The 27,013-nt window shown below is 36.6% G+C and overlaps 1 protein-coding gene across 3 annotated transcripts in view; it reads left to right on the plus strand.

Moving 5' to 3' along the window:
- Positions 1-27,013, plus strand: part of ATAD2B (ATPase family AAA domain containing 2B) — a 144,498-nt gene that overhangs the window by 61,184 nt on the left and 56,301 nt on the right. For all 3 annotated transcript variants that reach the window (XM_056123673.1, XM_056123682.1, XM_056123690.1), the window contains exons 15-18: positions 6,405-6,495; positions 13,090-13,401; positions 14,296-14,431; positions 22,111-22,297. In XM_056123673.1, the coding sequence (XP_055979648.1) occupies positions 6,405-6,495; positions 13,090-13,401; positions 14,296-14,431; positions 22,111-22,297 (726 nt within the window). The remainder of the gene's footprint in view (positions 1-6,404; positions 6,496-13,089; positions 13,402-14,295; positions 14,432-22,110; positions 22,298-27,013) is intronic.

The following is a 27,013-nucleotide window of genomic DNA, read 5'->3' on the forward strand; positions in this document are numbered from 1 at the left end:
TACTGGGCCCGCTTGAGCAAATCGATGAACAACAGGAGGACAGTGACAGTGACATGGGTTATCTTAGTTAATATTTGAAAGAATCTAATTACCTAATAATTTAGTCTTTTTCTATTAAAAATTATCTGAAAACTTGAGATTTTTTTGTTTTTGCTTGTTCTGATATTTGGGACACTGGGCAGTCCTCAGTCATGGCTTAGTTCTGGCACTTTGCTCAGGGTTCACTCCCGGTGGGCCTTCAGGACCTTATGAGGGGGTGGGCATCCAACCTGGGTTGGCCTCTTGCAAGGCAAACAAACACCTTACCCACTGTATTATTGCTCCGGCCCCTTACAACTTGAGTTTAAGAAGAGAAATACTTGCCTAAGTCACTGTTAATGTTTGTTTACTCTTTCGTTCTCTAGATTATAGTAATTATGTTTTATGTACTAGGTTATATGCCTCTAGGTAAAGGTAAAGGCCCTCCCGTTGATCGTTGATTTGCTCGAGCGGGCCCAGTAATGTCTCCATTGGAGACTTTGTTGTTACTGTGTCTGGCATATCAAAGTATTCACTATTTTTTTTCCCTTTATTTTATTTTCTTTTTTTTTAAAGTTGTAGATTTACAATTTTTTGTGCTTTGGTTTCAATTATACAATGATCAGATACCCATCCCTCCACCAGTGCCCATTTTCCACCACCATGGATAATATCCCTCCCACCCCCATCCCCCCATCCGCCCTGTCTCTGTGGCAGGGCAATCCCCTGTGTTCTCTCTCTCCTTTTGGGTGTTGTGGTCTGCAAAAGAGGCATTGAGTGGCAAACATGTTCAGTCCATAGTCTACTTTCGACATGCATCTCCCCTCCTGGGAGGATCCTCCAAACATCCTTTATTTGGTGCTCCCTTCTCTATCTGAACTGCCCTTTCCTCTAGGATACCTGGCTGGCCTCTAAGTTATGGAGTAATCCTCCTGGTGCTGATCTCAGCTATTCTTGGGTATTAATCTCGAGTATTCACTATTTTTCATGGTACTTTTCAGTTGGTTTAAAATATCAAATAGATCTAATGAGTACATTTATTCCATATATTCATCAATATGAAGAAAATAAGAAGATACTTTTATGAATTTTGGCTTTGATTTTAGATCTCTAAGTAAAATGCCTGGTTTGCATACATAGATATCTCAGTGATTAGAATGGTTTTGATGACTTTATGGAAATGAAGATGATAGTTACATTGTGTCTAGCAGTTCATATATTAACATCAGTCTGCACAGACACTACTATTTCTCTTATTTTTGGATTGGCAGTTCAATTTATGAACTTTAGATTGGCGTTGGACTTAGCCAACTTTGTCTGGATAGGAAAAGAATATGCAGCATCAGTTTCTTCATATAGATGCAACTTCTTGTGCTGTACCACTGCATTAGGTCTGGAAAACATGACTGAAGTGGGTGTAGTCTACTTTAGCATGAGGAGGTCTTAGCGATCTTGTTCTGGAATATCTTTTACTGGTCTGGGGACATTTTTTAGATGTTAGCAAAATAACCCAGGGGCTTCTTTTTTTTTTTTTTTTTTTTTTTTTCTTTTTGGGTCACACCTGGCGATGCACAGGGGTTATTCCTGGCTCGTGCACTCAGGAATTACTCCTGGCGGTGCTCAGGGGACCATATGGGATGCTGGGAATCGAGCCCAGGTCAGCTGTGTGCAAGGCAAATGCCCTACCCTCTGTGCTATCACGCCAGCCCCAAGGGGCTTCTTTTTAGATTTTCCCCAGCCTTGGGCATTGTGCTTAGATCTAAAAACATAGACACTGTTCATTTCAGCATTATCCTTCATTTTGTGTTGCATTCTATATTGTCCTCATTTTGTAGTTCCTAGTTCTATGTGGGAATCACAGTTCCAGAATAGATCATGCAACTCCTAGGTTTAACAAAAAAAATAAGATCTACATATCAGTATATGCAGAGAGCTCTTTTGAGAAAAATTTTATATCTATTTTGTTGTTTTGGGTCATATCCAACAATGCTCAGGTCTTACTCCTGGTTCTGTGCTCAGGGATTGCTTGTGGTGGTGCTTAGGGGACCATATGGGTGCTGAAGATATAAACTGGGTTAGAAAAATGCAAAGCAAGAGCCCTATGCACTATAATATCACTGCAACTCCTTTTGTCTGTTTTTGCTAAAAGGTTATATACAGCAAATCCACTAGCCTCTTACTCAGTGGTGAAAAATTAAAAATCTTTCTTTCCTTTATGTTTAGGTGCAAGACAAGGATGTATTATATACTATAGAATCGGAAGTTCTGGCCACAATAATTAGTCAGTGTAAACAAATAATAGGATTCATACTGAAAAAGAAAAGATTAAATTTGTTTGTTTTGGGTCCATACCTGTCTGTGCTTAGAGCTTACTCCTCACTCTGCACTCAGAGATCTCTATTGCCTGGATTCAGGGAACCATAGGCAATGCCAGGGATTGAACCTGAATTGATTGTGTGCAAGGCAAGTGCCTTACCCTACTATTCTCTCTCTCTGTCCCTAGTTAAATTAACTTTTGCAGGTGTTATGACAATATGCACAGAATTTTTTAATTTCTAAAAAATTATTAGAAATAGGGGCTGGAGCAATAGAACAGCGGGTAGAGCGTATGCCTTGCACATAGCTAACCCGGGTTCGATTCCCAGCATCCCATATGGTCCCCCAAGTAGTACCAGGAGTGATTCCTAACTGCAAAGCCAGGAGGAACCCCTGAGCATCACCGGTGTGACCCCAAAAAAGAAAAAAAAGCCAAAAAAAATTATTAGAAATATTTCAGTAAAGTGGCAGGCTGCAAAATCCAGACCCAAAAGTAAGTTGTATTTCTATAGGCAATCTAGAAGAGAAGGAAATCAAGAAAAGCATCTCATTTATAATTGCACAAAATAGCATAATGTGTCAAGAAATCAACAAAGAAGCTGAAAGACTACATCAAAAACTATAAGACAGTGTTAAAAGATGTAGTAGGCACAGGAAATGATAGGAAGAATTGACATTGTGGGGCTGGAGCGATAGCACAGCGGGTAGGGTGTTTGCCTTGCACGCAGCCAACCAGGGTTCAATTCTCAGCATCCCGTATGGTCCCCTGAGCACTGCCAGGAGTGATTCCTGAGAGCAGAGCCTGGAGTAACCCTTGAGCATTGTAGGTGTGACCCAAAAGGAAAAAAAAAGAAAAAAAAATCGACATTGTGTAAATGACCATGTTACCCAAAATATTACACCTATTGATTGAATCCCGTTCAAAATTCCTATGGTATTCTTTAAGAAATAGAGTGGACTTTACTAATGATTGTTTGGAGCCATAAAACAGTTCAAGTAACCAACAGATTCCTGAGAAAAAAGGTGAGAAGCATCGTGTTTTTTTTTTTTTGACTTTATACTGTAAAGCTGTAGTAATAAAAGTGGTGTGAAGTAGGAATAAAAGTGGGTACTCAGCGGGAGTAAATGGTAGAACCCAGAAATAAGTCGTTAGTTATACAGGTAGTTAATTTATGACAGAGGAAATAAAGCACAAAAATAGAGCAAGTTTCTTTAACAATGGGAAAAGTGGATAATCATATACAAAAGAATGAAATTGGAGAGCTGGAGAGGTAGTACAGTGGAAGGGTCTTTGCCTTGCATGCGTCTGACCGGGGCTCAGTTTCCAGCATAGTCCCCTGAGCCGCCAGGAGTGATTCTTAAGTGCAGAACTAAGAGGAATGTCAGGTCCCCTTCTCCTCTGCCTCCTCCCCACACACAAAAGGGCAAATATCACACACATAAAGAAGTTGCAAAACTCAAAACAATAAAAGTCTCATTAAAATTGGACAGAAGAGACACCTTGCCAAAAGTGCATGAAAAAAGTGGTTGTCTCTACTTATTAGAGAAATGAAAAGCAAAAATATGAGATCACCTCTTACCAGTAAGAATGGCCTTATATTAAAAAAATCCAGAGACAGTGTTGGTTTGGAATGTGGAAAAAATGAAACCATCATTTAAAGTTGATGTGAATATAAATTGGCCAACCTCTATAGAAAACTGTATCCTGATTTCTTAGAAAATTACAAATACCATGATATGTTTCTGCAATTCCATTCTGAAGTATGTATTCAATGAATACAGTAATATTAATTTGAAAAGAACACTATTCCTCGTGCCCCTCATGTTCATTGCAGCATCATAATAGTCAAGCTCTGGAAACAACCCAAGATGTATGCACACAATGTGAGTACTATTCAGCTATAAAGAAAATAGTTGCAAGTTTTGTGTTTTGTGACATGGATCAGACTGGAGGGTTTATGCTAAGTGAAAAAAGCAAATAAACACTGGATGATCTTATTTATGTGGTACATAAAGAAACAAAGAAAGGGAACATAAATTTTCTAATGGAAACAGTTCTTAGACTTTGACCACACACTTGAGGTTACCAGGAAGCTGGGAGTAGACTGAGAGGTTCAGGGGATTGTATTGGAGGGATATTGACAGTTTGGTGGGCAATGTGTTGTGTGTTACCATTCTTTCCCAAATACACATAAGCCATTGTTACCATAATGAAAAAAAAATTAAAATGAAAAATATCCTCACATCTCGAAGAACATTGTCTAATGGAATTTTCTGTGATGATGGAAATGTTATGTCTTTGTCTGCCAATTGTCCAGTCACTGTCACTGTCCTCCCATTGTCCATCGATTTGCTTGAGCGGCCCCAGTAACGTCTCCATTGTGACAATTGTTACTGTGTTTGGCGTATCGAATACATCATGGGTTCCTTGCTAGGCTTTGCGTGAGAGCGAGATACTCTTGGAAGCTTGCCAGGCTCTCTGAGAGGGGTGGTGGAATCGAACTTGGGTTGGCAGCTTGCAAGGCAAATGCCCTACCCGCTGTGCTATTGCTCCAGCCCAGTTGTTTAGTATGGTTGCCAATAGGCACTGCGTCTCTTGAGTTCTTGAAATGTTGTTAGTGTGACCAGGACACAATTTTATTTTATTTTATTTTTTGCTTTTTGGGTCACACCCAGCTGTGCACAGAGATTACTTCTGGCTCTGCACTCAGGAATTACTCCTGGCGGTGCTCAGCGGACCATATGGGATGCTGGGAATTGAACCTGGGTCGGCCATGTGCAAGGCAAACTCCCTACCTACTGTGCTATCACTCCAGCCCCCATGTATTTTAAATTAAAAAAAATAATGTTAATGTGATGGGTGGCTTTCTGTGTGGTACAATATGAATCTTTATCATTGCTTGTTCTGGAGGGGTGCTTGTTCTTTATGGAAAGTATGTACACTGAGTTAAGTCCTTGGGTCTTCCTTCTTAATTGGAAGTCTGTATTTCAAGGGCTTTGTACTATGTGACTATGTGACCTCCCTAACATTGTTTCCAACCCTGTGTATGTGGCAAAGACTTCAGTCAGCTGGTTATCTTTTTTTTCCCCCTTCTTCTTCTGTTTGGGGTGACATCAGAGCTCCTCAGGGAGTCCGTAGCATCCTAATTGTTCCTTTAGGGAAACTGGCACTGCCAGAGATCAAGGTCTTCTTCATTCAAAGCATGTGTACTAGTCTCCCTGGACAAGTTTATCTTTTTTTTTTTTCCTCTTTGGGTCATATCCAGCAGTGCACAGGGGTTACTCCTGGCTCCTGCACTCAGGAATTACTCCTGGCGGTGCTCGGGGGACCATATGGGATGCTGGGAATCGAACCTGGGTTGGCCGCATGCAAGGCAATTGCCTTACCCTCTGTGCTATCCAGCCGCAAGTTTTATCTTTTTCCTTACGTAATACCTGAAGGGAAACTAGAGATTACCGTGTGCCGTTGGTAAAGTTTCTCTCTCTCTCCCTCCCTTCCTTCCTTCCTTCCTTCCTTCCTTCCTTCCTTCCTTCCTTCCTCTCTTTCTCTCTTTCTCTCTCTCTTTCTCTTTCTTTCTCTCTTTCTCTCTCTCTCTTTCTTTCCTTCCTTCCCTCCCTCCCTCCCTCCCTCCCTCCCTCCCTCCCTCCCTCCCTCATTCCCCTCCCTCATTCCCCTCCCTCTCTTTTTTTGAGTGTTGCTTACGGGTTACTCTTGGTTCTGTAGTCAGGAATTACTCCTGGCAGTGCTTGGGGGACCATATGGAATGCTGGGAATTGAACCCAGGTTGACTGCATACAAGGCAGGCTCCCTGCTGTACTATTGTTCTGACACCACCACTAGTAATTTTTCTCAAAATACTTTGTCTTTGTTTATGAAGCAAAGGCAATATCTATATTATCCACCTTAGAGTTATGATGGGAATATGAGTTGGTGTGGATGCCAAGATGTTTAAATTTATTTTAAAATCATTGCCCTATTTTGGGTGAGGCTGGCTCTTAACTTTCAGCTAATTCATCTGAGTAGTTAGTGATATACTTATTTATACTTTTATTTGTACTTTTCTTCATAGGCAAGAAAACACATTTTGCAGATCCACACCAGGGACTGGAATCCAAAATTATCAGATGCTTTTTTAGGTGAATTGGCAGAAAAATGTGTTGGTGAGTGCAACTGTTTGAACTCTCCATCATTGTTTGTGCTGCTGAATCTCCCTTTTACCTCATGTTTGGAAAATCAATGAATATAGTTATGTCTTTGTGTATTAGATGCGTTTGGCTTAAACATAGTTTTCCGTTTCACTTGAAGTTAAGGACTCTTAGAAATTTGAATTTTAGCGCAATTGGGTGAATATACTTTTCATTGAGTGCTGGGTTTCCATAATAATACTGGTGTCCACAATATTGCCTCTTATGACTTCACTCCCACTCATATTTTAACTAAGATAAGAAAGCTTATGCTTGAGAGCATAGTCCATGTCAAAGCAGGGCCGTAGTTTTTTACTTTGCAGATACATATTATACTCATCTTCATGCCTGTGGTTTAGAAAGAAGTTGAGTGAAAGGAGTCTTCAAAGAAATGCCTAAAGGCATATGCTGGTATTTCCCAAAATGTCAAACTTTGCAGTTATCATTAACTTATTCAGAGTGGAAGATCTTCCAACAGAGTGAATGAACAGTACTGTCCTAAACGGACACATGGAAGCATTTTATGTTAGTACATGATCATCTGTGGAATTGGAATTCAGGGTTTGGCTCTAAACAGGTCTGGAATCAAAACAAATGAAATATTAAAGCATTGAGTATATACACACAGGTGCTTTCCCTCCCCTCCGCCTCTCTTTTTGTCTAGTTTCCTCTCATACCTTTGAAAAATATGAATTAAGAAAAACTCTCCATGAACTCTCTAAGAAAACCCCTCAAACCAGCTTACTTGGGAAAACTTGAAAGTTACCAAAACCAGAAAGAACAACATAGTGAAAAAAATCATTGTGAACCACCATCAGATAATTAAAATTTAAATAGAAATTAGTCCATTCAGTTAGCTACATCCGAATTATCCTCTTCATCCACAGGGACCTCCATCTCTGAAGCAGCATCCCTCAGCTTTTGAACCACAAAGACCTCGACATCTACTGGTGAGGAGAAAACGTAAATCTCTCCAGCACTACTCCAATTTAAGCTTTGCCTGGTATAAGAGAGCATGCGCCAAACCCATTTCATGTAAATTTGGCTTGACTTTTGCAAAGCCTTGTGCTGCTTTATGGGAGAGGGTGGTATTTGGTACAAAATCCAGTCTTTTTTTCCCCTTTTTGCCATTAGACCCTTTTATTTCTTCTATTTTTATGATATATTAGAGTACAGTTCAGACTAGGAAATCTCTATAGGTTCTTCTGTGAATTTGTCACAGAGTGATCCTTCATTTAAAGAGTTCTTTTAAGTTTCAAAGACCACTATTTTTTTTCCAAGTGATTTTTTTTTTTTTTTAGCTCTCATTGAATTTTAAAAATATTAAGGTAAAGTTTCTTACAGGACTAGAAAAGTTCTTATCCCTTTTTTGGTGTGTGTACATGGTGGGATAAAATGTACTTTTATACACACATACATACACACATCAGTTTCTTCCTGGAGAGTGACATAAAAAATCTGCTAGGATTAAATGACTCTGGTTTTAGTTGTAACATTTATTCCATTAAGGAGAACAGTTCACTTTATAAAGTCAGTTGAGGATCTTTGTACAGGAATGCCATAGTAGCAAAGTTTTTAATTCATTATAAACTTAGCACTATATATTGTAAATGTGTTTTAACATGGTTGCATTCAGGTTCCATAAAGTTTATGCCTAAGAAAGAGTGGGCAGTATCAAGCAATTGCAAAGATAGTTGACCTCTTGTCAGAGGTTATGGCTTTGGTAACTTTTACTTTGAAATAAACTCCCAACTGCTTGGTGGTGTTTACATGCTTAATAGTGATTTTTGAAGGCTTAAGATAACTTTGATGTACTGAACTTGTGCACAATAATCAGAATTTAAGATTAATGAGGAACTTAAATCTAACCAAATTTCTCCATTCTGTTTCTTGTAAAGGAGGTTAGAACCATGAAAATGTACTGGTAGGCCTTCTGTAATGTTGGTGCTTTAATAAAAAAATGAATTGATAAAATTATGATTACATTGTTTTTAATCTAACCTCTTGAATAACTTTTATTTCAGTCTTTCTAAAAATCTTAAGAATTTATAATGGTCCTAAAGAGTGTTTTTTCTTTGCTATAAAGATTTTTGTCTTCATCAAAATATGAGTTGTAATAGTAAAATTAATATAGGTAGATAATTCCTCTGAAATATTGATTTTTTACATATAAATTTAAAATTTTCAAAAAGTTGTGGTATATATTTAGCATTTCTAAAATAATCTCATCTTTTTTTCTCCCATTAAGAGAACCCTTTTGAGATGGAAAAAAATCTACTAATTATGAGAAACCTAAACCAGGGTGCATGGTTTCTGCTTAGCTGTGGTTATGATAATACTTTTATTTCTGTTTCAGAGTCTAATACGAGAATAACTTCTATCACTCAATCAGTTCTCATATTTTTGTGTAGAGTCACTTGCAAAACATTCTCAGAATAGGGCTGGGGAGATGGTGCGGAGAATCAACTACGTAGCCTACTACGTATCACAAAGAGTGGCTTCCTATATTGAACTGGGAATACCCCCAGCCCTGCTGAATGTGACCCCTCCTTCGCCCAAAAGTTGTCAGTGTGTTTATTTGGAATATTAAATTTAAAGAGAATATAATTCAATATGTTTATTGTGGGGTTATGAATCAGTTTTTGTGTTTCATTGTTCAGAGCCATAGCTATGATATAGCAATAAATGTAAAGATGATAAATTTGTATAATTCTGTTAATAATAATGTGTGAAAATGTACTTCTTTCTGTTTGATAAGCTTTTCCCCCTTTTATCTGGGGACAAATCCAGTGCTTCCATATAAATAAGAAATCACAACTGAGTTATTTTTCTGCTTTAGCTTTTATATTACTCTAAAAAATGAGCATGGGGCCTGAGAGACAGAGTTGAGACAGAGTTGAGTAGAGTTGACAGAGATGAACTCCCGCGACTAGAGTTCATGCCATGCCTGCAAGTGACTGGTTCACTCCCTGGCACTACCTTTGGTCCCATAGGTACCACCTGGAGTGATCCCTGAGCTGTAGGTCCAGGATTACTGCCTTGAGCATCTCCATGTATTGCCCCCAAACCAGAAACAAAACCAAAACAAAACAAAAGAACAATACAGTGCTATTATGTATGTTATTAACCTATTATACCAAATGTTATAAGTACATACATCAAATATCTTTTAGAGACCCTTTCCCCTTTTGCTTTGAGGTTAAAAAACAACAAACAATTGCATTTAGGATAGGACCTTATTATGTATTGTTTTCATATGCGTTTAAAGAGGCTAATTTGTTTAGATTCTTTGAACATGGTAGTTTATTCTTTACTTCCTCTGAAATGGATCATTTTCTTTATAAATGAACAGTATTTCACAGTTATTTAGTCGAACAAGTATCTAATAGATATTTGCCATGGGAAAAATACTTTTGCAAGTTTATTCATGAATAAATAGAAAATATGAGAAATTAATGTTAAATTTGGTTATTCTAAGACTTACTTGAGAGGTTGCTGTAATTAACACTGTTTCCAAGTGTTAATTGTTAATCTGTTTGTAGTTTTCTGTATTCTCAATAGTTTCCTGGCTCTGACTGAAATTTTGTGCGTGTGTGTAGCGGGGGAATATTCGCAGCTCCATGCCCGGGGGAGGCTCATTGCAGTGGTTGGGTGACCATATGGTGCCAGGGGTTTTGAAGTTCTGCCCTTTGAGCTAAAACCCTATTTCTGAAGATAGGCTTTTTAAAGAATCTCATAGGTTTCCAACCCCCCATCAAATCAATTTTTTAACTTCCAGTAAATTGTTTAAAAAGGACTGGAGGGATAGCACAGTGAGTAGGGCGTTTGCCTTGCACAGGGCCAACCCGGTCGACCCGAGTTCGATTCCTTCGCCCCTCTTGGAGAGCCCGGCAAGCTACTAAGAGTATCTCGCCTGCATGGCAAAGCCTGGCAAGCTCCCCGTGACGTATTTGATTTGCCAAACGCAGTAACAACAAGTCTCACAATGTTACTGGGCCTGCTCGAGCAAATCGATGAACAACGGGAGGACAGTGACAGTGACAGTGACAGGATAATTTGAAAGACTTCAGATTTTGTGTGTGTGGGGGGCAGGGGGCATATCCAGCAGTGCTCAGGAGTTACTCCTGGCTCAGGAATCACTCCTGGTGGGTTGGGAGGGCTATGTGGGGTGCAGGGGTTCGAACCTGGGCCAGCCATGTACAAGGCAAGTGCCCTACCAGTGTACTATCTTTCCATCCCTACTTTAGATTTTTTAAAAGTTAAAAAAAGAAAAGAATCCCCTGTAGGTATATTTTATATAATGCTATTTTTGTTTAAAATCAAACTATATGCAGACAAGGTATTTTTGCAAGCCAGGCGCCTTAATCTCTCTACTCCCTCTCAGGCTCTGTCTTCTCTTTCTATTCATTCTTTCAGTCACATATTATTGGATATTGACTGAATTTCAAGCTTGGTTTTGTACTTGGTATTGAGATACATTAATGAACTGACAAATATACCTACTTTCAGAGTCTGATTATAATTTGGGATGACAGACAATGATCAATGGGTAAATGATAAAGTGGTAAGTGCTATGAAAAAGGGAGAGTAAGGTTAAGAGTATTTTTATTTTACCTTTTTTGATTTCGCTGAAGTACTTTAATTAAAATACTATAGAAGTAACATGATTAAAATAGTGTTAGTGTTCATGCTTTTTTGATATATAAAGTTACTGTGCCTCAAAAATCCTTTTATCTGTACTTGGTTAATAGGATCATTTGGCTTTACTAATTAATAGGGATATTAAAATAGAGATATTGTTCATAGCTGTGTATGTTCATTGATTTGTATGGCTTTGTCTCTGGGTGTCCTTTTCTGCTCTCTTCTGCAGTTAGGGCCTGGGACTATTTTCGTAGTTTCTTTGTCTAGTCACCATTTTTATTTTATATTATAGGTGTTTCGTAAAGTCATTGTGAGGTATAAGATAAACATGATTCTCCTTGAAGAGTTTACAGCCATGTTTTAGAATTAAAGTGGTTCCCCCTGCTGGCATAATTGATAAAGGTGACTAAACAGAAGTTCAGTTGTTGATTCAAAGAAACAATTTAGGACTAGTTTGAACTTTTTTTTCCCTTTTGCTCTACTGATGTTGGAAAAAAAAATCCTAGTGTTCATAATATTTTTTATATTTATTTGTCGTTCAGATGAATGAAGTGACTTAGAAGTGCTAGAGCTTGGTTTACTATGTAGTCAGATAAATATGTTTTATGGATAGTATAACCCATGTTGGCATATTCCCTACAACTAGATTATCATCTTCAGCTAAAAATAATATATTAGAGGTGAAGTGATAGTACAGCTGGTAGGGTGCCTGCCTTGCATGTGCCAAGCCATGTTCGATCCCTGACACCCCATATGGTTCCACAAGCTTGCCATGAGTGATCCTTGAGTAAGCCCTAAACACCACTGAGTGTGGCCCCAAAGTAAAACCAAACTCCACCCCTCCCCCCCAAAAAAAAGTAAAGAGGCAGCATGGAAATGATTTTTATTCTCTTTAATATTTTTGAAACTATCATATCAGAGAAGATTGCAACTTCAAAGTATTTTGTGGGGGGTTACACTAGATCACAATAAATTAAAAAAGAATTTTCTCATACATTGTATATCCCTGTATTATGTGTTTGGAAGTTAATAATATTAGAAAATGATAGTTAAGTACATCATGATAATTAAGCTAATAATTTGGAATAATGATGAAAGATTGAGATGAAACTAAATCTTTCCTGAAGAATGTCATAACAGTGGTTTGAACACAAAATTAGTATCATTCGCTTGTGTATGTTAATTAAAATAGTTAAAATATTTTTGGCTTTACGAGACTGGCAAGACAGTTCAGGGCTCAGGACATTTGCCTTGCAGCCTGCTGATGACGTTTTCCATCCCTGGCCCCATAGATAGTCCCTTGATTCCTGCCATGAGAGGGCCCTGTGTTCAGAGCCAAGAGTAAGCAGTGAGCACTGCCAGATGTGACCCCCAAAATAGAACTTTTTGTTTTGGAGCCACCCAGAGTCATGCTCAGGGGTCACTCCTGGCTCTGCGTCAGGAATTACTCCTGGCAGTGCTCAGGGGAACGTATGGGATGCTGGGGATCAACCCTAGCGACTGTGTGCCAGGCAAATGGCAAATGCCCTACCTGGGTTCTGTTGCTCTGGCCTCACTATTTTTGGTCTTAGTGAGTAAATTCATTTGGTATTTTTTTTTTCCTTCCTCCTTTCCTCCTTTCCTTCCTCTTTTGGTTTCTGGACAACCCCCAGCCAAACTCGGGGCTTACTCCTAGCTCTCTACTCAGGAATCACTCCTGCCAGTGCTTAGGGGACTGTATTGAACCCAGGTTGGCCACATGCAAAGCAAGTGCTCTGCCACTGTGCTGTCTCTCCAGCCCCAGTCAGTTTTCATTTTGCTGACAAAATTGCACATCATTTTTGATTTACTCTTATTTTCTAAGATAGGAGTACGTGTATTTGAAAAACAGTTACATATTTGGAAAAATGAACTCACCTTTGTTTATATTCCTTTCCTTTTGTGCATTAGGCTACTGTGGAGCTGATATCAAGGCCCTGTGCACTGAAGCTGCCCTGATTGCTCTTCGGAGACGTTACCCCCAGATCTATGCTAGCAGTCATAAACTGCAGCTAGATGTTTCCTCAATAGTGCTCAATGCCCAAGATTTTTACCATGCGATGCAGAATATAGTGCCTGCTTCCCAGCGTGCTGTGATGTCTTCGGGACATGCACTATCCCCCATCATAAGGCCATTGCTGGAAAGAAGCTTCAACAACATCCTCACAGTCTTACAGAAAGTATTTCCTCATGCTGAAATTAGCCAGAGCGACAAGAAAGAAGGTACTATTAATTGTTTGTTCATAGTGTTAAAATGAAACAAGTTCTTAGGCATAAGTTCTGAGTTTTCTCTTAAGGGTGCTTATGTGTTAACTTTTTTTGTATTTGCCAGGAATAGAGAATATGTGTCTATTGCACTGCTTTGTATTTCATATTATTGAGCATGTAGCCCTGCTTAATGGCAATATGAATGCCTGCTTGAATACTTATTTACTACTGGGAAATTATATTTGTATGTAGGAAAATTGCTATTTTTAGAAAAGTTGACATGATAATATTTATATTGATTTTATTAATGCCCTGGAGGGGCCGGAGAGATAGTACTGTGTGTAGGGTAACGGTTACCTTGTGTACGACTGACCCGATTTGACTTCTGGCACATACGGTCCCTGAGCCCTGAGTGCAAAGCCAGGAGTAAGCCCTACATGCTGCTGGGTATGGCCCCAAAACGAAAACAAATATGAATAAAGAAGCTCTTGTATAAGTTGTCATTTGTGTCATTATGGGATAATACTTTTATATATTAAAAACTCACACACAAAAATGGGAGACTTAAGGTATTCACTTTCTGAGTTTTCTCCCATCTCTTTTACACGTTAACACTGCTTTATATGAATGAATTAACACATTTATTAGGTTTATGTTAAGTGTAGCTTTTAACATTGTAGGTTGCAATTCAGGTAAAAAGTACTATGCTCTCAGGAGTTTTATAATTTAAGCTACTGTAGTTTGTCAGTTTGCCCAGTCAGTCTGTATTACTTGATACATAACTTAGTAATTAAGTTATACAACTTCCTAGTTAACTTGCATTTTAAAGTTAAAGTTACTTTCCTTTTGGTAGGATACTAATAGTAATTGCCTTTAAAGGTTTCTAATATTTTTAATCTTTTAAAACAGATGTAGAAACTCTGATTTTAGATGATAGTGAAGATGAGAATGCTTTATCAATTTTCGAGACCAGTTGTCATTCAGGATCACCAAAGAAACAGTCATCAGCTGCTGCTGTACATAAGCCCTACCTTCATTTTACAATGTGAGTGGTGGATGTCAAATTCCTTTCAGTTTCAAGTGAAGCATGGGCTAGAATTACTGTGTATTTTTACTAATGGTTGAACCACATGAACTTTATTTTTCTATTGTTTGGTTACAGTTTTGGAAAAATTTTTATGATGTGTTTTTTGTGTAGTAATAATTTGGTCTGTCTGTTAACCAAATATTTTTTCCCTCAAGTTGATGTTAATATATTTCATAATACCAGGGTTTTAAAAGGAAGTTTTACCTTTAGGAAGTCAGTATATCCACTCAGTTTTGTTATTTCATATTTGAGCTGAAATGGACAGAAATGAAATATTTCCCATGATCTAAATTATTTCATTTGTAATAATTTTCCAATGATAATTTAGGACTTAAAAGATATTAAAGAGATTTTGAATTAGAAATTGCTCTGTAGTTAAATGTAAAACACCTTGTTGGTTCCCCCAAAGCTCATTAGTCTATACTTGGCTCATTTAGGTTTTATGGGTTTTCTATTTATACTTATTTATGTTAAAGCAACTTTTGCTGTGTGCTTTTAATGGACAAAGAATTTTAGTGAAAATGTAATTTTAAATTAAGAGACTAAATAGTTTTCATACACAAATGACTTCATTTGCATTTACATAATTAGCACGATAATTAAAGGACCATATATGCTCCAGTCAGGTAGGCCTAATAGCACTTCTACTAGAGGAGTCTGAATTGTGTGTACTTTTAATTTTCTTTAGAAAAAGTTTGAACAAATTTCTTCAACTTGAGTGATTTGTTTTCCTCATGTAGATTGTGGTAAAATGTAATTTATTTACATTGGTAATCCTTTCTTGCTTTACTTTGTTAAAAATTCAACTATGATACTTACATCTCTCTTTTTTTTTCTTAATGTGTTTTTTAACAGAATGAAGTTCTTTTAGAAACATTTATTTTAGTCCAGATCCTTTCTTTGATAGTTCCAGGGACGTTTTCTTAGACTATTATAGTAACTACTTTACAGTGTTTGATGGTTAAGGGAAAAACCAAATACTGCCTTTTTTGGCTATATTCTGTGGGGGTGTTTGCATGCACACCCACATGCATAGTTTGACAGTTTTGGTTATTTGAATTTGAAGTGTAAGTGGGAGTTAAGATACTGTCAAAAGACACATGTTCCCATTTTATAAGATCTGTTTTCAGTAAAGTGATACAGAAATAAATTTTGACACCAGAAGACTTCATGTGCAGTCTTGAATTTGACTTTTTTAAAGAACATTTTCTGTTGATTTAATGTGTTTTAGTAGTATGACTGATTCAGTCTTCTGAGGCACTGGCTTATTTTGGCTTCTTCTACATAAGTTTTTCTAGTTCATTGATTTGACTTTGATCTAATTGTATGATAACTAGAATTAATGTTTTGTTTTTGATGCTTTGATAAATTCCATTCTTTTCCTTCTTTCTTCCCTGCCCATTCTGCCAATTTTTATGTATTATCTCTATGCCAGGCATGGTACTAAGTACTGAAAACATACATGTGATTAAGATGTGTGTGTGTGTGTATACACACACATACATGTATACACACATGTATACACATATGTATATATCTTATTTTATATGTATCCTACTTTGTTGACGCTCTTACTCGGCTGTTAGACATTGAGATCTGATTGGGGTTCTGTAAAAGGAGACCTAAGAAACTTTCTTATGGAAGCCCAGGAAGGTTTCACAGAAATGAACTCTGCTGTCCATCTGAGTATGAAGGGATAGGAACTTATATTTAAACTAGATATATTTATTATAAATAATATGTTTATTGTAATCTAGATATGTGGGATATAGGTAAATATTGGAGCTTTATATGGAGTAATTCATCAGTTAATCATACAGCATTTTGTGATACTATCTTATAGGTGAGGAAATGGAAAAACAGAAGTAAATTGTTTATAATCATGCATGTAGCAAATGCAGGATAATGTCCTACATATTTTTCTGCTATCATATTCTTTGTTTTATATTATGTGTTTTCTGAATTAATTTCTAAACTTCAGTAGATGAGAAATTGTATTGCTTTTCTGAGTAAGGTGGACATTTTGATCCTTCATATTTTTTAGGAATTATGCACAGAAATGGACACTGCTGTCCATTTGAGTATAATATAAGTGTTAGAATTAGAATATAAGTCTTTAATAACAGTTACACTTTGAAGGGGGCTGATTTGGTTTTCTGTTTTAACAGTGTGTGCATGCCAGCTCAACACAATGTAGGTGCCAGATAAATTAAAAAACTCAAACGGCTTCAGTGCTACTCTCGAGGGACACTAGCTTGGTCATTGTTGGTGGGCTTCTTTTTCCATGAATAGTTTCCTACAACGCAGCAGCGTTGAGACCTTTGACTTAGATTAAGGTGAATTAGAAATCAAAGTGGAAGAACCCTTATGATGGAAAATAAGTTTTCTTTCTTACTGTTTGATACCATAAGGGGATTAGAAACACAGGCTTCTGAGGTTTTTCAAATGAAAATAGCTTTGTTTTTTCTGATTAGAAAGATGATATACTGTGTAGAAAATTCAAGTAATAAAGAAGAGCATAAAGAAGAAAATAAAAATTAAAGCCCAAGCACCTGAAGGTAATTTTTGTTAACATTTTGGTGGCCACACTTCCATATTCTCTCTTTGCATATAGATAGACCCACATATTATTTTATATAAATTATAAAATATATTTGTCTATAAATTATATCTTCCTATAGGGTTTTTAATGTAACTTGAATTTTTATCCACTGTGGAATATGATTGTATGTCATTATGTATGTAATGCTTTTCCTGTAAATTAGCTGCAATAATATTTTTGGATGTTCCATTATTTATATAATATTATTGATAAAAATATGTTTCAGATAGTATTGTGGCAGATACCTTTTTAAGTATACATCTTTACACCATTGTATGATGGATGGGATAGGGTAAATTTAAAATTTTATTGGTTGTTGAATTGTATTCCAGAAAAGTTATAAAAGTTATACCAGTGTCTATTTTCATTACTTATCTAAGAAAGTTATGTTTCCTCTGTCCTTGCCACTTCTGAACTCTATTTATCTGTCTGAGGGAGGGATTTCAAGGAAGGGCCACATTAGATGATGCTGAAGCTGTTCCTGACACAGTGCTTGGGAGTCGCTTCTGAAGGTGCTTTGGGTGAGGCATGTGGTTCTGGGGCTAGAACCTGGGCCTCCCACAGGCCACACCTGCGCTCCCGCCCTTTGAGCCAGCTCCCTGGTCCTATTATCTTTAAAAATCTTTATCAGTTAGCTATAGTGTCATCTTGTTTGTTTGAATCAGTCATTTTTCTTTTTTTTTTTTTTTTTATTTTATTTTTTTTTATTTATCCATTGAATCACTGTGGGAAAGGTTACAAAGCTTTCAGGTTTATGTCTCAGTCATGCAAATATCAAACACATTTCCCTTTACCAATACTTATTTTTTCCCACGAAGAACCCCAATAAAACCCCACCCCCCACCCCGAATCAGTCATTTTTCTTGCACATATTTGCTCATTTAAATATTTTGTCAAGTTTCCCTGATGTGACAAATGTCCTCGGTACTTGAGATAAGTCACTGAATAAAATGAACTTAGATCTCATCCAGTCGTACGGTATTATGATTGAATAACTTTATAACATTGAGATGTACAATGTCGCAACACCGGTCCCTTCACCACTGACCAGTCTCCTCCACCAGCGTCCCCAGTCTCCCTCTACCAGCCTGTCTCTGTAGCAGGTACTTAATACTTCCCTTCAGCAGCGTGAAGAAATAAAGGCAGTCAGTCAATAAGAAAGTATGTTTAAGATAAGTACAATGTTTTAAGATAAATTCTATGGGGGGGATAAGGGAATACTTGACTAGGGAAATGGCTCAGAGGGTTGGAGTGCGTGCTTTACAGTTTCCCAGCCCTATGTGAGGTCATTGCATGGTGTGGTCCTCTGTCACACTCCCTCCTTCACCCTTCACTGCTGGTCTGTTCCAAACCAATCAAAAAAATCGGGAATGTTAAGAGGTAAGGGGATCTCCATCAGGTTTACATTTTGTATGTCTTTCATACAAAATATAATTTAGGACAATTGTGCTTCAACCCCCACTTCCAAGTAGTGAGAATGATGGTTTCTCATTTATTCACTAATAATGGAAATTAAAATTTTTAGATTTTCTCGGAGATAAAATGCCTCATTTTAATTCATGCTTTCTTAACTGTTAATAACTGTCTAATCTATATCGAATCTAGGATAACTCTTGAACTGTACATCCTGTTCTCTCCCCTTTTTCTCTCCCTTATAATATGTCTTAAACTATACCTCTCCTTATCTCCCATGAGCCTGTGATCAACTGTCCATTCAGTTGCCCTAAGTAGTTACTGAGATCAGAGGAGTTTGTGCGCCGTCCAGTAGCGTGGCTGGAGATAATCCTAGTAGAATTGGGTGCCCGATGAGTGCCTTTCTCCCTCTGACTCCCCCTCGCCTTCCTGGTACCTATTAAGAACTGTTGATTTTCCTTTAATAAATGTTTTATTCCCCAAATAAGTCTAATCTGGAGCTTTTTCTTCTTACCTCCTCTGAAATCTTTTTTTTTTTTTCTTTTTGGGACACCCCCAGCGATGCACAGGGGTCACTCCTGGCTCTGGATTCAGGAATTATCCCTGGCGATGCTCACTGTCACTGTCACTGTCCTCCCGTTGTTCATCGATTTGCTCGAGCGGGCCCAGTAACGTCTCCATCGTGAGACTTGTTGTTACTGTGTCTGGCATATCGAATACGTCACGGGTAGCTTGCCAGGCTCTGCCATGCGGCGAGATACCCTCAGTAGCTTGCTGGGCTCTCCGAGAGGGGCGGAGGAATTGAACTCGGGTCGGCCATGTTGGTCGTTTGCAAGGCAAAACACCCTACCCGCTGTGCTATCGCTCCAGCCCCTCAACATTTTTTTTCTTTTAAAATTCTTTTTCTATACTGACATGATGAGCTTCCAAAAATATGTATGTGGTTATACATACTTCTCATTGTATTCAATGTATGTTCCAGACTTATAAAACCCTTCATAGTGTGCTGCTTTTCTCCCTCTCCCCAATGCCAGTTCTTTAACTCCTCCTCTGATTTAAAACGTTTTGAAGGGCCGGAGAGATAGTACAGTGGGTAGTGTGCTTGTCTTGCATGCAGTTCATCCGGGTTGGAGTTCCAATACCCCATAAGGTTCACTGAGTCTTATTAACAGGTGTTATTTCTGAATGCAGAGCTAGGAGTAAACCCTGAGTGATAACTGCCAGGTGTGGCCCCCACACACCACCAAGGGGCTGTGGAGGGTGGGGGTGTGGAAGGACAACCCAACGCCAAACAAATAAAAACCTTTTGAAAACAATATGCTGGTTGGGGGGCTGGAGTGATAGCACAGTGGGCAGGGTGTTGCCTTGCACGCAGCCAACCCAGGTTCAATTCCCAGCATCCCATATGGTCCCCTGAGCACTGCCAGGAGTAATTCCTGAGTGTAAAGCTAGGAGTAACCCCTGAGCATCGCTGGGTGTGACCCTAAAAACAAAAGAAAAAAAATGCTGGTTGTATGGACTATAATAGTTACCTCAAGAGGGGCTGGTGCTATTTTTAGCCTTTGCTTTTTTGTAAAAACTATTTTTGTTTCTTGGAATTTATCCTTTTTGCCTCTGGTCTTTTGGGTTTATGACTATTACACTTTTTCAGAAAGATCTTCTATGGGTCTCTAATTGTGAAGTATCATAGCACTCTGTTCTTAAACAGGACCACTTGGTAATCACTCTGAATCATAGCAGTTTGTGTATTTTCCTTTTTTCCAAGAGTAAAAAAAAAAAGTAGTTACTATTCACTTGTGAGTTCTATTAATAAATGGTACTGCTGGAAGCCTAGGCCTGAGGCATTAAGCAAGGATACATTCCACAGTTGTTGAGTGACTATTGTTTGTTTGTTTGTTTTTTAGCTGTATCTGTCTTTTAACTTTAAGGTGTTTTTTGTTAAAGCACTGTGAAAAATCTTATACATTAAGAACGATTCCTGTTAATGGCAATTTTTTTTGTCTAACTTGGTAACTTGATATTTGGTTTAGATAGTGATTTTTGAGTTACATTTTAAAATTTGCATGAATTAAAGAAATCTTTTGTGTTTATCTCTGTTAGAAATCTTTGCTTATTTTGTGAATTGAGAATCTGAAGTCTTCCTTTTATAAAGCTATGTACTTTATACTCATCTATACTTTTTTCATTTTTTCTTTATAATGTTTGCTTTTATCTGGACTACTACATAGCATTAGTCAATTAGTCAACGTTTCTTTGGTATGGTCTACATTCTTATGTAATTTCATTCTTTACCATGTTTAAATATAAAGAAAAATATATTTTAACATTGTGGATCAGAATATAGATTTTGCGATTGAAATAGATTTGAATGAGAATTTGATCTTTGCCACCACTTCATTGTAGAGTCTTATGCCTGAACCTCTCTGAGCTTTTTCTTCTTTTCTTTAAATAAGTGGAAAATTTGTATTTGGTAGAACTCTTAAAAAAGAATAAAGAAGAAATCTATGTGAATGCATGTTTCTGAAATACGTTTAAAATTGGAATTAGCTTATTCCAAAAATTTTCTTTTTGATTGTTCATTCAGATAATGTTGAGACTAAGCCTTACTCTCCCCTTAAGTTCTTTTGTGATTTTAATATAAGTTATAAACAATTCTTCAGGAAAAATTGGCATATTTAGACTAATTCTTATAATATGCTCTACATATTTTTATACTTTTCTTACTAAGAATATTTAATATATAATCATTCAGTTTATTTTTGCAATTGTAAATAGGATCTCCTTTATATTGGTTATTGATGGTTTTTAGAAAATGGTTGTTTTTTTTTTTTCTGTTTGTATTTTTGTCTTGTTGCTTGTAGATTCTGACAGAAACTAGTTGACTCTTAGATTTTCTAGTGCATAATCATATCTTTTGTAAGCAACCGTGTTTTCCTCTTTTCTTTCCATTAATTCCATTTTCAGTTCACTTTATTCTTGCTGCAGTGGTGAGCATTTCCTGAATTAACTGTAATGCTAATAGATGAGTTCGTTTCAACTATAATTTTAATGGTGCTATAAAATCTTAAAATAAAAATTGAATTTGTTTGGTATATTTTCCTGAATTTGACTTCTCTGGAGTAGAAATTTCAATGTCATGTATTAGGATTAGGAAAAGCATATATAGTTTTCATTGGTCCAGGAACAAAATTTACTGTCACTGTAAAAGTCCTGCATTTTTTTTTCTTTTTAAAAACTTTTGTAGTGTAAGTGAATAAAATTTACCATTTCAGCCATTGTAGAAAACCCTATATTTTGAGTACTTTGCAGATGTACTTCTTGGTAAACAAGTAGAATTCTTAATATTTGACCAGATAATAACAATTAGTGTCCGAAACCTTTCCAACAAAATATTATATGACAGGATAAATACCCAGTTACTTTTATTTTCTTTTTGAATGGATTTTTATAGTTTTACATTTTGGTTATTAATATGATTGGAGAGAATATTTAAAACGAATAAAATTATTCACTGTATCAATGGTGCAAAATTTTTCTAATTTTGAGTTTAAAATGCCTACTTCATATTAATCTCCAGAATGTATGGTTTTGAAATAATTATTATGTCTTACATGTATTGCAGGTCACCATATCATCAGCCAACCTCTTACAGGCCAAGGTTATTGCTCTCTGGAGAACGAGGCTCAGGTCAAACTTCTCACCTTGCTCCAGCACTTTTGCACACTCTAGAAAAATTTTCTGTGCATAGACTAGATCTCCCAGCACTTTATTCAGTTAGTGCCAAAACACCTGAAGAATCATGTGCACAGGTAGGTTTTTACCATATCAGACTACCTCCCAACTTTCTCATTGTCTACAGCTCAGCCATGGTTATAAAGAACTTTTTTTTCAAAAAGGCGATAATCTGAATATTAACTTTTTGTTGGTTATTCATTAGCATTCTTATGTTAAATATTAAAGCAAAGTTTCCCTTTGATTTGGAACTTTTTTCCCCTTAACATGAGCTTATTGTTTTCCTCTTGATATTTTTCTGGAAATTAATATTTATTAGACATCATAGAAAGGGAATTTTCTTTGCCTTTTTCTTAACCCTTATCAAAGCTCTGGTTCCAGAGCCTTTCTGGACTCTGTATTTACTTATATTTTATAAAAGAGAAATAGGACTCAATTTTAATATGCCAGGATTTAGAATTAACAATGCAAAAGTGATGGCAGCTGTAGAATTGGATGCTTATACCAGTAATCCAGTATATTTATATTGGAATTTCAGTGTTTTTGTATTTGCTGTTTTGTGAAATAGTTCTCACAGGAATTATTTATGTTTTGGAGACTTAGATATTTAATATCAGATTACTATATTCAGTACTAAGGGAGCTTGTATATGTGGCATGAGCATATATACCAAAAAATGTTTTTGAGCCCACAAATTATATCTTTATTATTTTTATTTATTTTTTTGCGGGGGAGAGGGTCATACCCAGCGATGCTCAGGGGATACTCCTGGCTATGCACTTAGGAATCACTCCTGACGGTACGTTGGTGACCATAGAATTTCCTGCATTATTTATAGTGGTAATAAGTTTGTTTCAGTTATCATTTAAGTGGTGTTGTAAACTTGGGTGCTGGGGATTAAACCAGGATTGGGCATATGCAAGACAAGCTCCCTACCCACTGTGCTATCTCTCCACCCCTATCTTCATATTTCTTTCTCTCTGACTCAGGGCCTACCACAGGATAAATACTTACTAAATGTTTCAGTGATAGTCTTATAAATTAGTGTGGGGAATGTCATATTCAACTTCAGAGTTTACCTTTATGTGGAGTTAGATAACTTAAGTAGTCACATTTGAGAGCTTTGTGCACATCTTCCTTTTCTCAGTGAAAAGGAATGTGTATATATATAGATATTTACAAATTTGTATAAATATTTAATATATATGCTAATTGAAAAGCATTCTGTACCTTATAGCAAGAAATAATTCATGTATTTCTAGGCCATTTGTAGTATAAATTTGATTTCTCTTGCACTTACAGTTCTCTGGATATGAAAATTCCAGCAGCATTTAATAAAATCCTATTTTTATTTTTTCACTTTATTTTTTTCTGTGGGGGGGCCACACCTAATAGTGCTTATGGAGGACTATTCCTTGCTCTGTGGTTAGGCATTACTCTTGGCAATGTTCATTTTAGGTGATCATATTTAGTGCTCAGGAATCAACTGAGATTGGCTACATGCAAGGAAAGCGCTTTAATCCCTGTGCTATCTTTCCAGCTCTATCAAGTCCCATTGAAATATTTCTTATACTCTTGGCTCTGTGCTCAGGTTTCTCTCCTGGTGGTCTCAGGAGACCATCTGGGGCACTGGGGATTAAATTTGGGTCAGCAGTGTACAAAGCAAGCACTTTACCTGCTATACTATCTCTCTGTCATCAAAGATTTCTTTTTTTTACAACTCATGACTTAAATAGAAAGCCGTAAACCAGCGATTTGCTATATGCTTTATGTGTTTAACTCAGCCTAGCTCTGAGTATGTTCTGAGTATGGTCTAATCTTGTTAATTTACATGTTTGCTCATAATCTTTATTTTTCATTGAATCAAAATTTTGTAGTTTATGTGATATAATTAAACATTTGAAATACATCTCTTATTTGACATAATTTCACATTAAACACTTAAATGTGTTTATACATTTATATAATTGATATATTTATATCAAATATAAATCAGCAAGATTAACTTAATTCCCAGGAAACAACCTTAAGGGATAAAATCATGTTAATACAGAATTGTTCCAAAGCATAGAAATAAAAGAAAAATATGTGAAATTAAAAAAATTAGTCATACCAAACCTTTAAGAGAAACCGCAAAGAAAACCATAATCTCAGACATTGGTTTTGAGAAAAAATACCATAAATAGAATCTAATAGCACATTGAAAGAACACTCTACAATTATTAAGGCATACAAATATATTTATTTAGACATTGGGAGAACTATTGAATAGGATGTATTGAATTAATATTTGCCTGGATATGATTGTATGTTTGGAAAATAGAAAAAAATAGGAGTATTGAAGAGAATTCAGTAATATGACACTCTAAAGCTTAATGTTCTAAAATCATCTTTTTATACAAACAAGAACAAGCTATATTTATAATGTAAGGAGGAAGTCCCATTTAGAAGAACATGTAGGATTTAATTAATAAGTGAGTTGGCAGAGCCTACAGAAGAAAAGTAAAAGTTTGAAGAGGAGGACAATTGAACAAATGAATAACTGGTTTCATGTAGATTCAGGTCACAATGCACAGAATAAAATCACAGTTCCTGAAGGGATGGGTGTTGGAACATTATATAACTGAGACCCAATCATGAATGACTTTGTAACTGTGTCTCTCACTGTGATTCAATAAAAAAAAAAATTAAAAACACAGCTCCTTTGCTTATTCTTATCTTCAGCAATTTACTTTACCCCGTGGAGCTTTATTTTCTCATCTATGAAATGAAGATAGTGATAGCACATAAGTTTGTTCTGATCATTGAAACAAGCAGTTCCAATAGGTTTAGTACACAGTACCCAACAGATTATAGTTATCATATTTATCACTACTGTTCACTTTGAAACTACATAATGAATGGTAATACTTCAAATTAAAAAGCTGTGAGTTCTAAAATAATGCAGTTTATTTTTAATTCTAATAACCCTTAAGAGGAAAGGCTGGAGAAGCATTTTATTTCCTATAGAAAATAAATATGAGCCTATCATGTAGATTTAAAAAGTAAAACCATACAAGTGTACCAGATCTTTAAAGATGTAATAACACAACAGTAGTAAATGGTTTTGACCTGTGCGCTGATAGAAAAAGTAATAGTACAGAAGAGTTACATTTAGACCTGTGCAAAAATAGGAATTTAGCATCTGATGGTAATGATGGTGATAAATGAGACTGATGATGGTGATGATGAGGATGTTCGATATCATTAGAGTAAGTAGATAGATCATATGTGATCTTGGAAAATTCACCAACTGTATTATGAGATATGAAAATTAGATTTGTACCTTTTATGTAGTCCCGTAATGTGAGATTGTTAGTGGTCACTGTCACTGTCACTGTCCTCCCGTTGTTCATTGATTTTCTCGAGCAGGCCCAGTAAGGTCTCCCTTGTGAGACTTGGTTGTTACTGTGTTTGGCATATCGAATACATCACGGGTAGTTTGCCAGACTTTGCTGTGCGGGTGAGATACTCTCGTTAGCTTGCCGGGCTCTCCAAGAGGGGCGGAGGAATCGAACCCGGCTCGGCTGGGCTGGCTGTGTGCAAGGCAAACACCCTACCCACTGTGCTATTGCTCTAGCCCTTGTTAGTGGTACTACAAAGTATTAAGTGAATTCACAACGTCCATATATTATCTAGATATGTTCTAGGCAATAAACAAAAACCAGAAAATATAAGTTATGAACAAATTTTACTTTATAAAATTTTTAATTAGACATGGCAACATTCTTTAAAATGAATAACCATCTGGTATAAAGTATATCTGTAACACATATATTAAGGACAAGTTTACTAAATATGTAAGAATATTTTTAATAAGAAGAAAGAATAATAGTCTGAATATGAAAATTTGCAAAGTAGGAAGATGCCGTTTCTAGGTGTCAGAGAAAAGAAAGCAAGGGAAACATTTAAAATATGTAAAACGTTGTTAGCCTCACTTATAAGTGTGTGTATGTGTGTGTGTGTAGATGTATTAAAACCACAACTATTTTAGAACAGTAGGTTTTTAAAAGTGCAAAATCTTGATAATTCCTAGCATTCAGAGAGATAAGGCACGGGTACCATTTGTGGAAATGTGAATTTAATAATTTTGGAGTGTGGTTTGGTATTATCTTAAAAAGTATAAGAACCAGGAATTGTACATCCAGGAATATTATATTTCTAAAGTTGTAGTATCTATGATTTTTCAGTGATTGAAAAATTGGCTAACTGTATAGGGATAAAATAATAACTGTGTAGGAACTTTCATCACTACATAATGTATACTGAAGAAAATGAGACTTAAGAAACTAAATGTTTTGTTTGTTTTTGGTTCACACCCTGTTTTCCTCAGCTCTCTACTTGGGAGTTGCTCCTAGTCTGTTTTGGGGCCCATGAAGTACCAAGGTATTGCACCAGGAGTCTCCTGTGATACAAAGCATGTGCTCCAGCATGGAGCTGTCTCTTTGTGCCATCTCCCTCTCCTAAGCTAGATACCCCTTTTCTTTCTTTTTTTTTTTTTTTATTAGTGAAACACCATGAGGTACAGTTGTAGATTTACAATTTTTTGTGCTTGGGTTTCGATTATACAATGATCAGATACCCATCCCTCCACCAGTGCCCATTTTCCACCACCATGGATAATATCCCTTTTCTTTCTTTCCTCCTTTCTTTTTCTTTGCTTGTTTCTGGTTTTTGGGCCACTTCTAGCATTGCTTAGGGCTTACTCCTTGTTCTGTGCTCAGGAATCACTCCTGCTGGGCCCTGGGACCATA

This window comes from Sorex fumeus, unplaced genomic scaffold, assembly GCF_029834395.1.
Source record: "Sorex fumeus unplaced genomic scaffold, SorFum_2.1 ptg000006l, whole genome shotgun sequence".
Lineage (NCBI taxonomy): Eukaryota > Metazoa > Chordata > Mammalia > Eulipotyphla > Soricidae > Sorex > Sorex fumeus.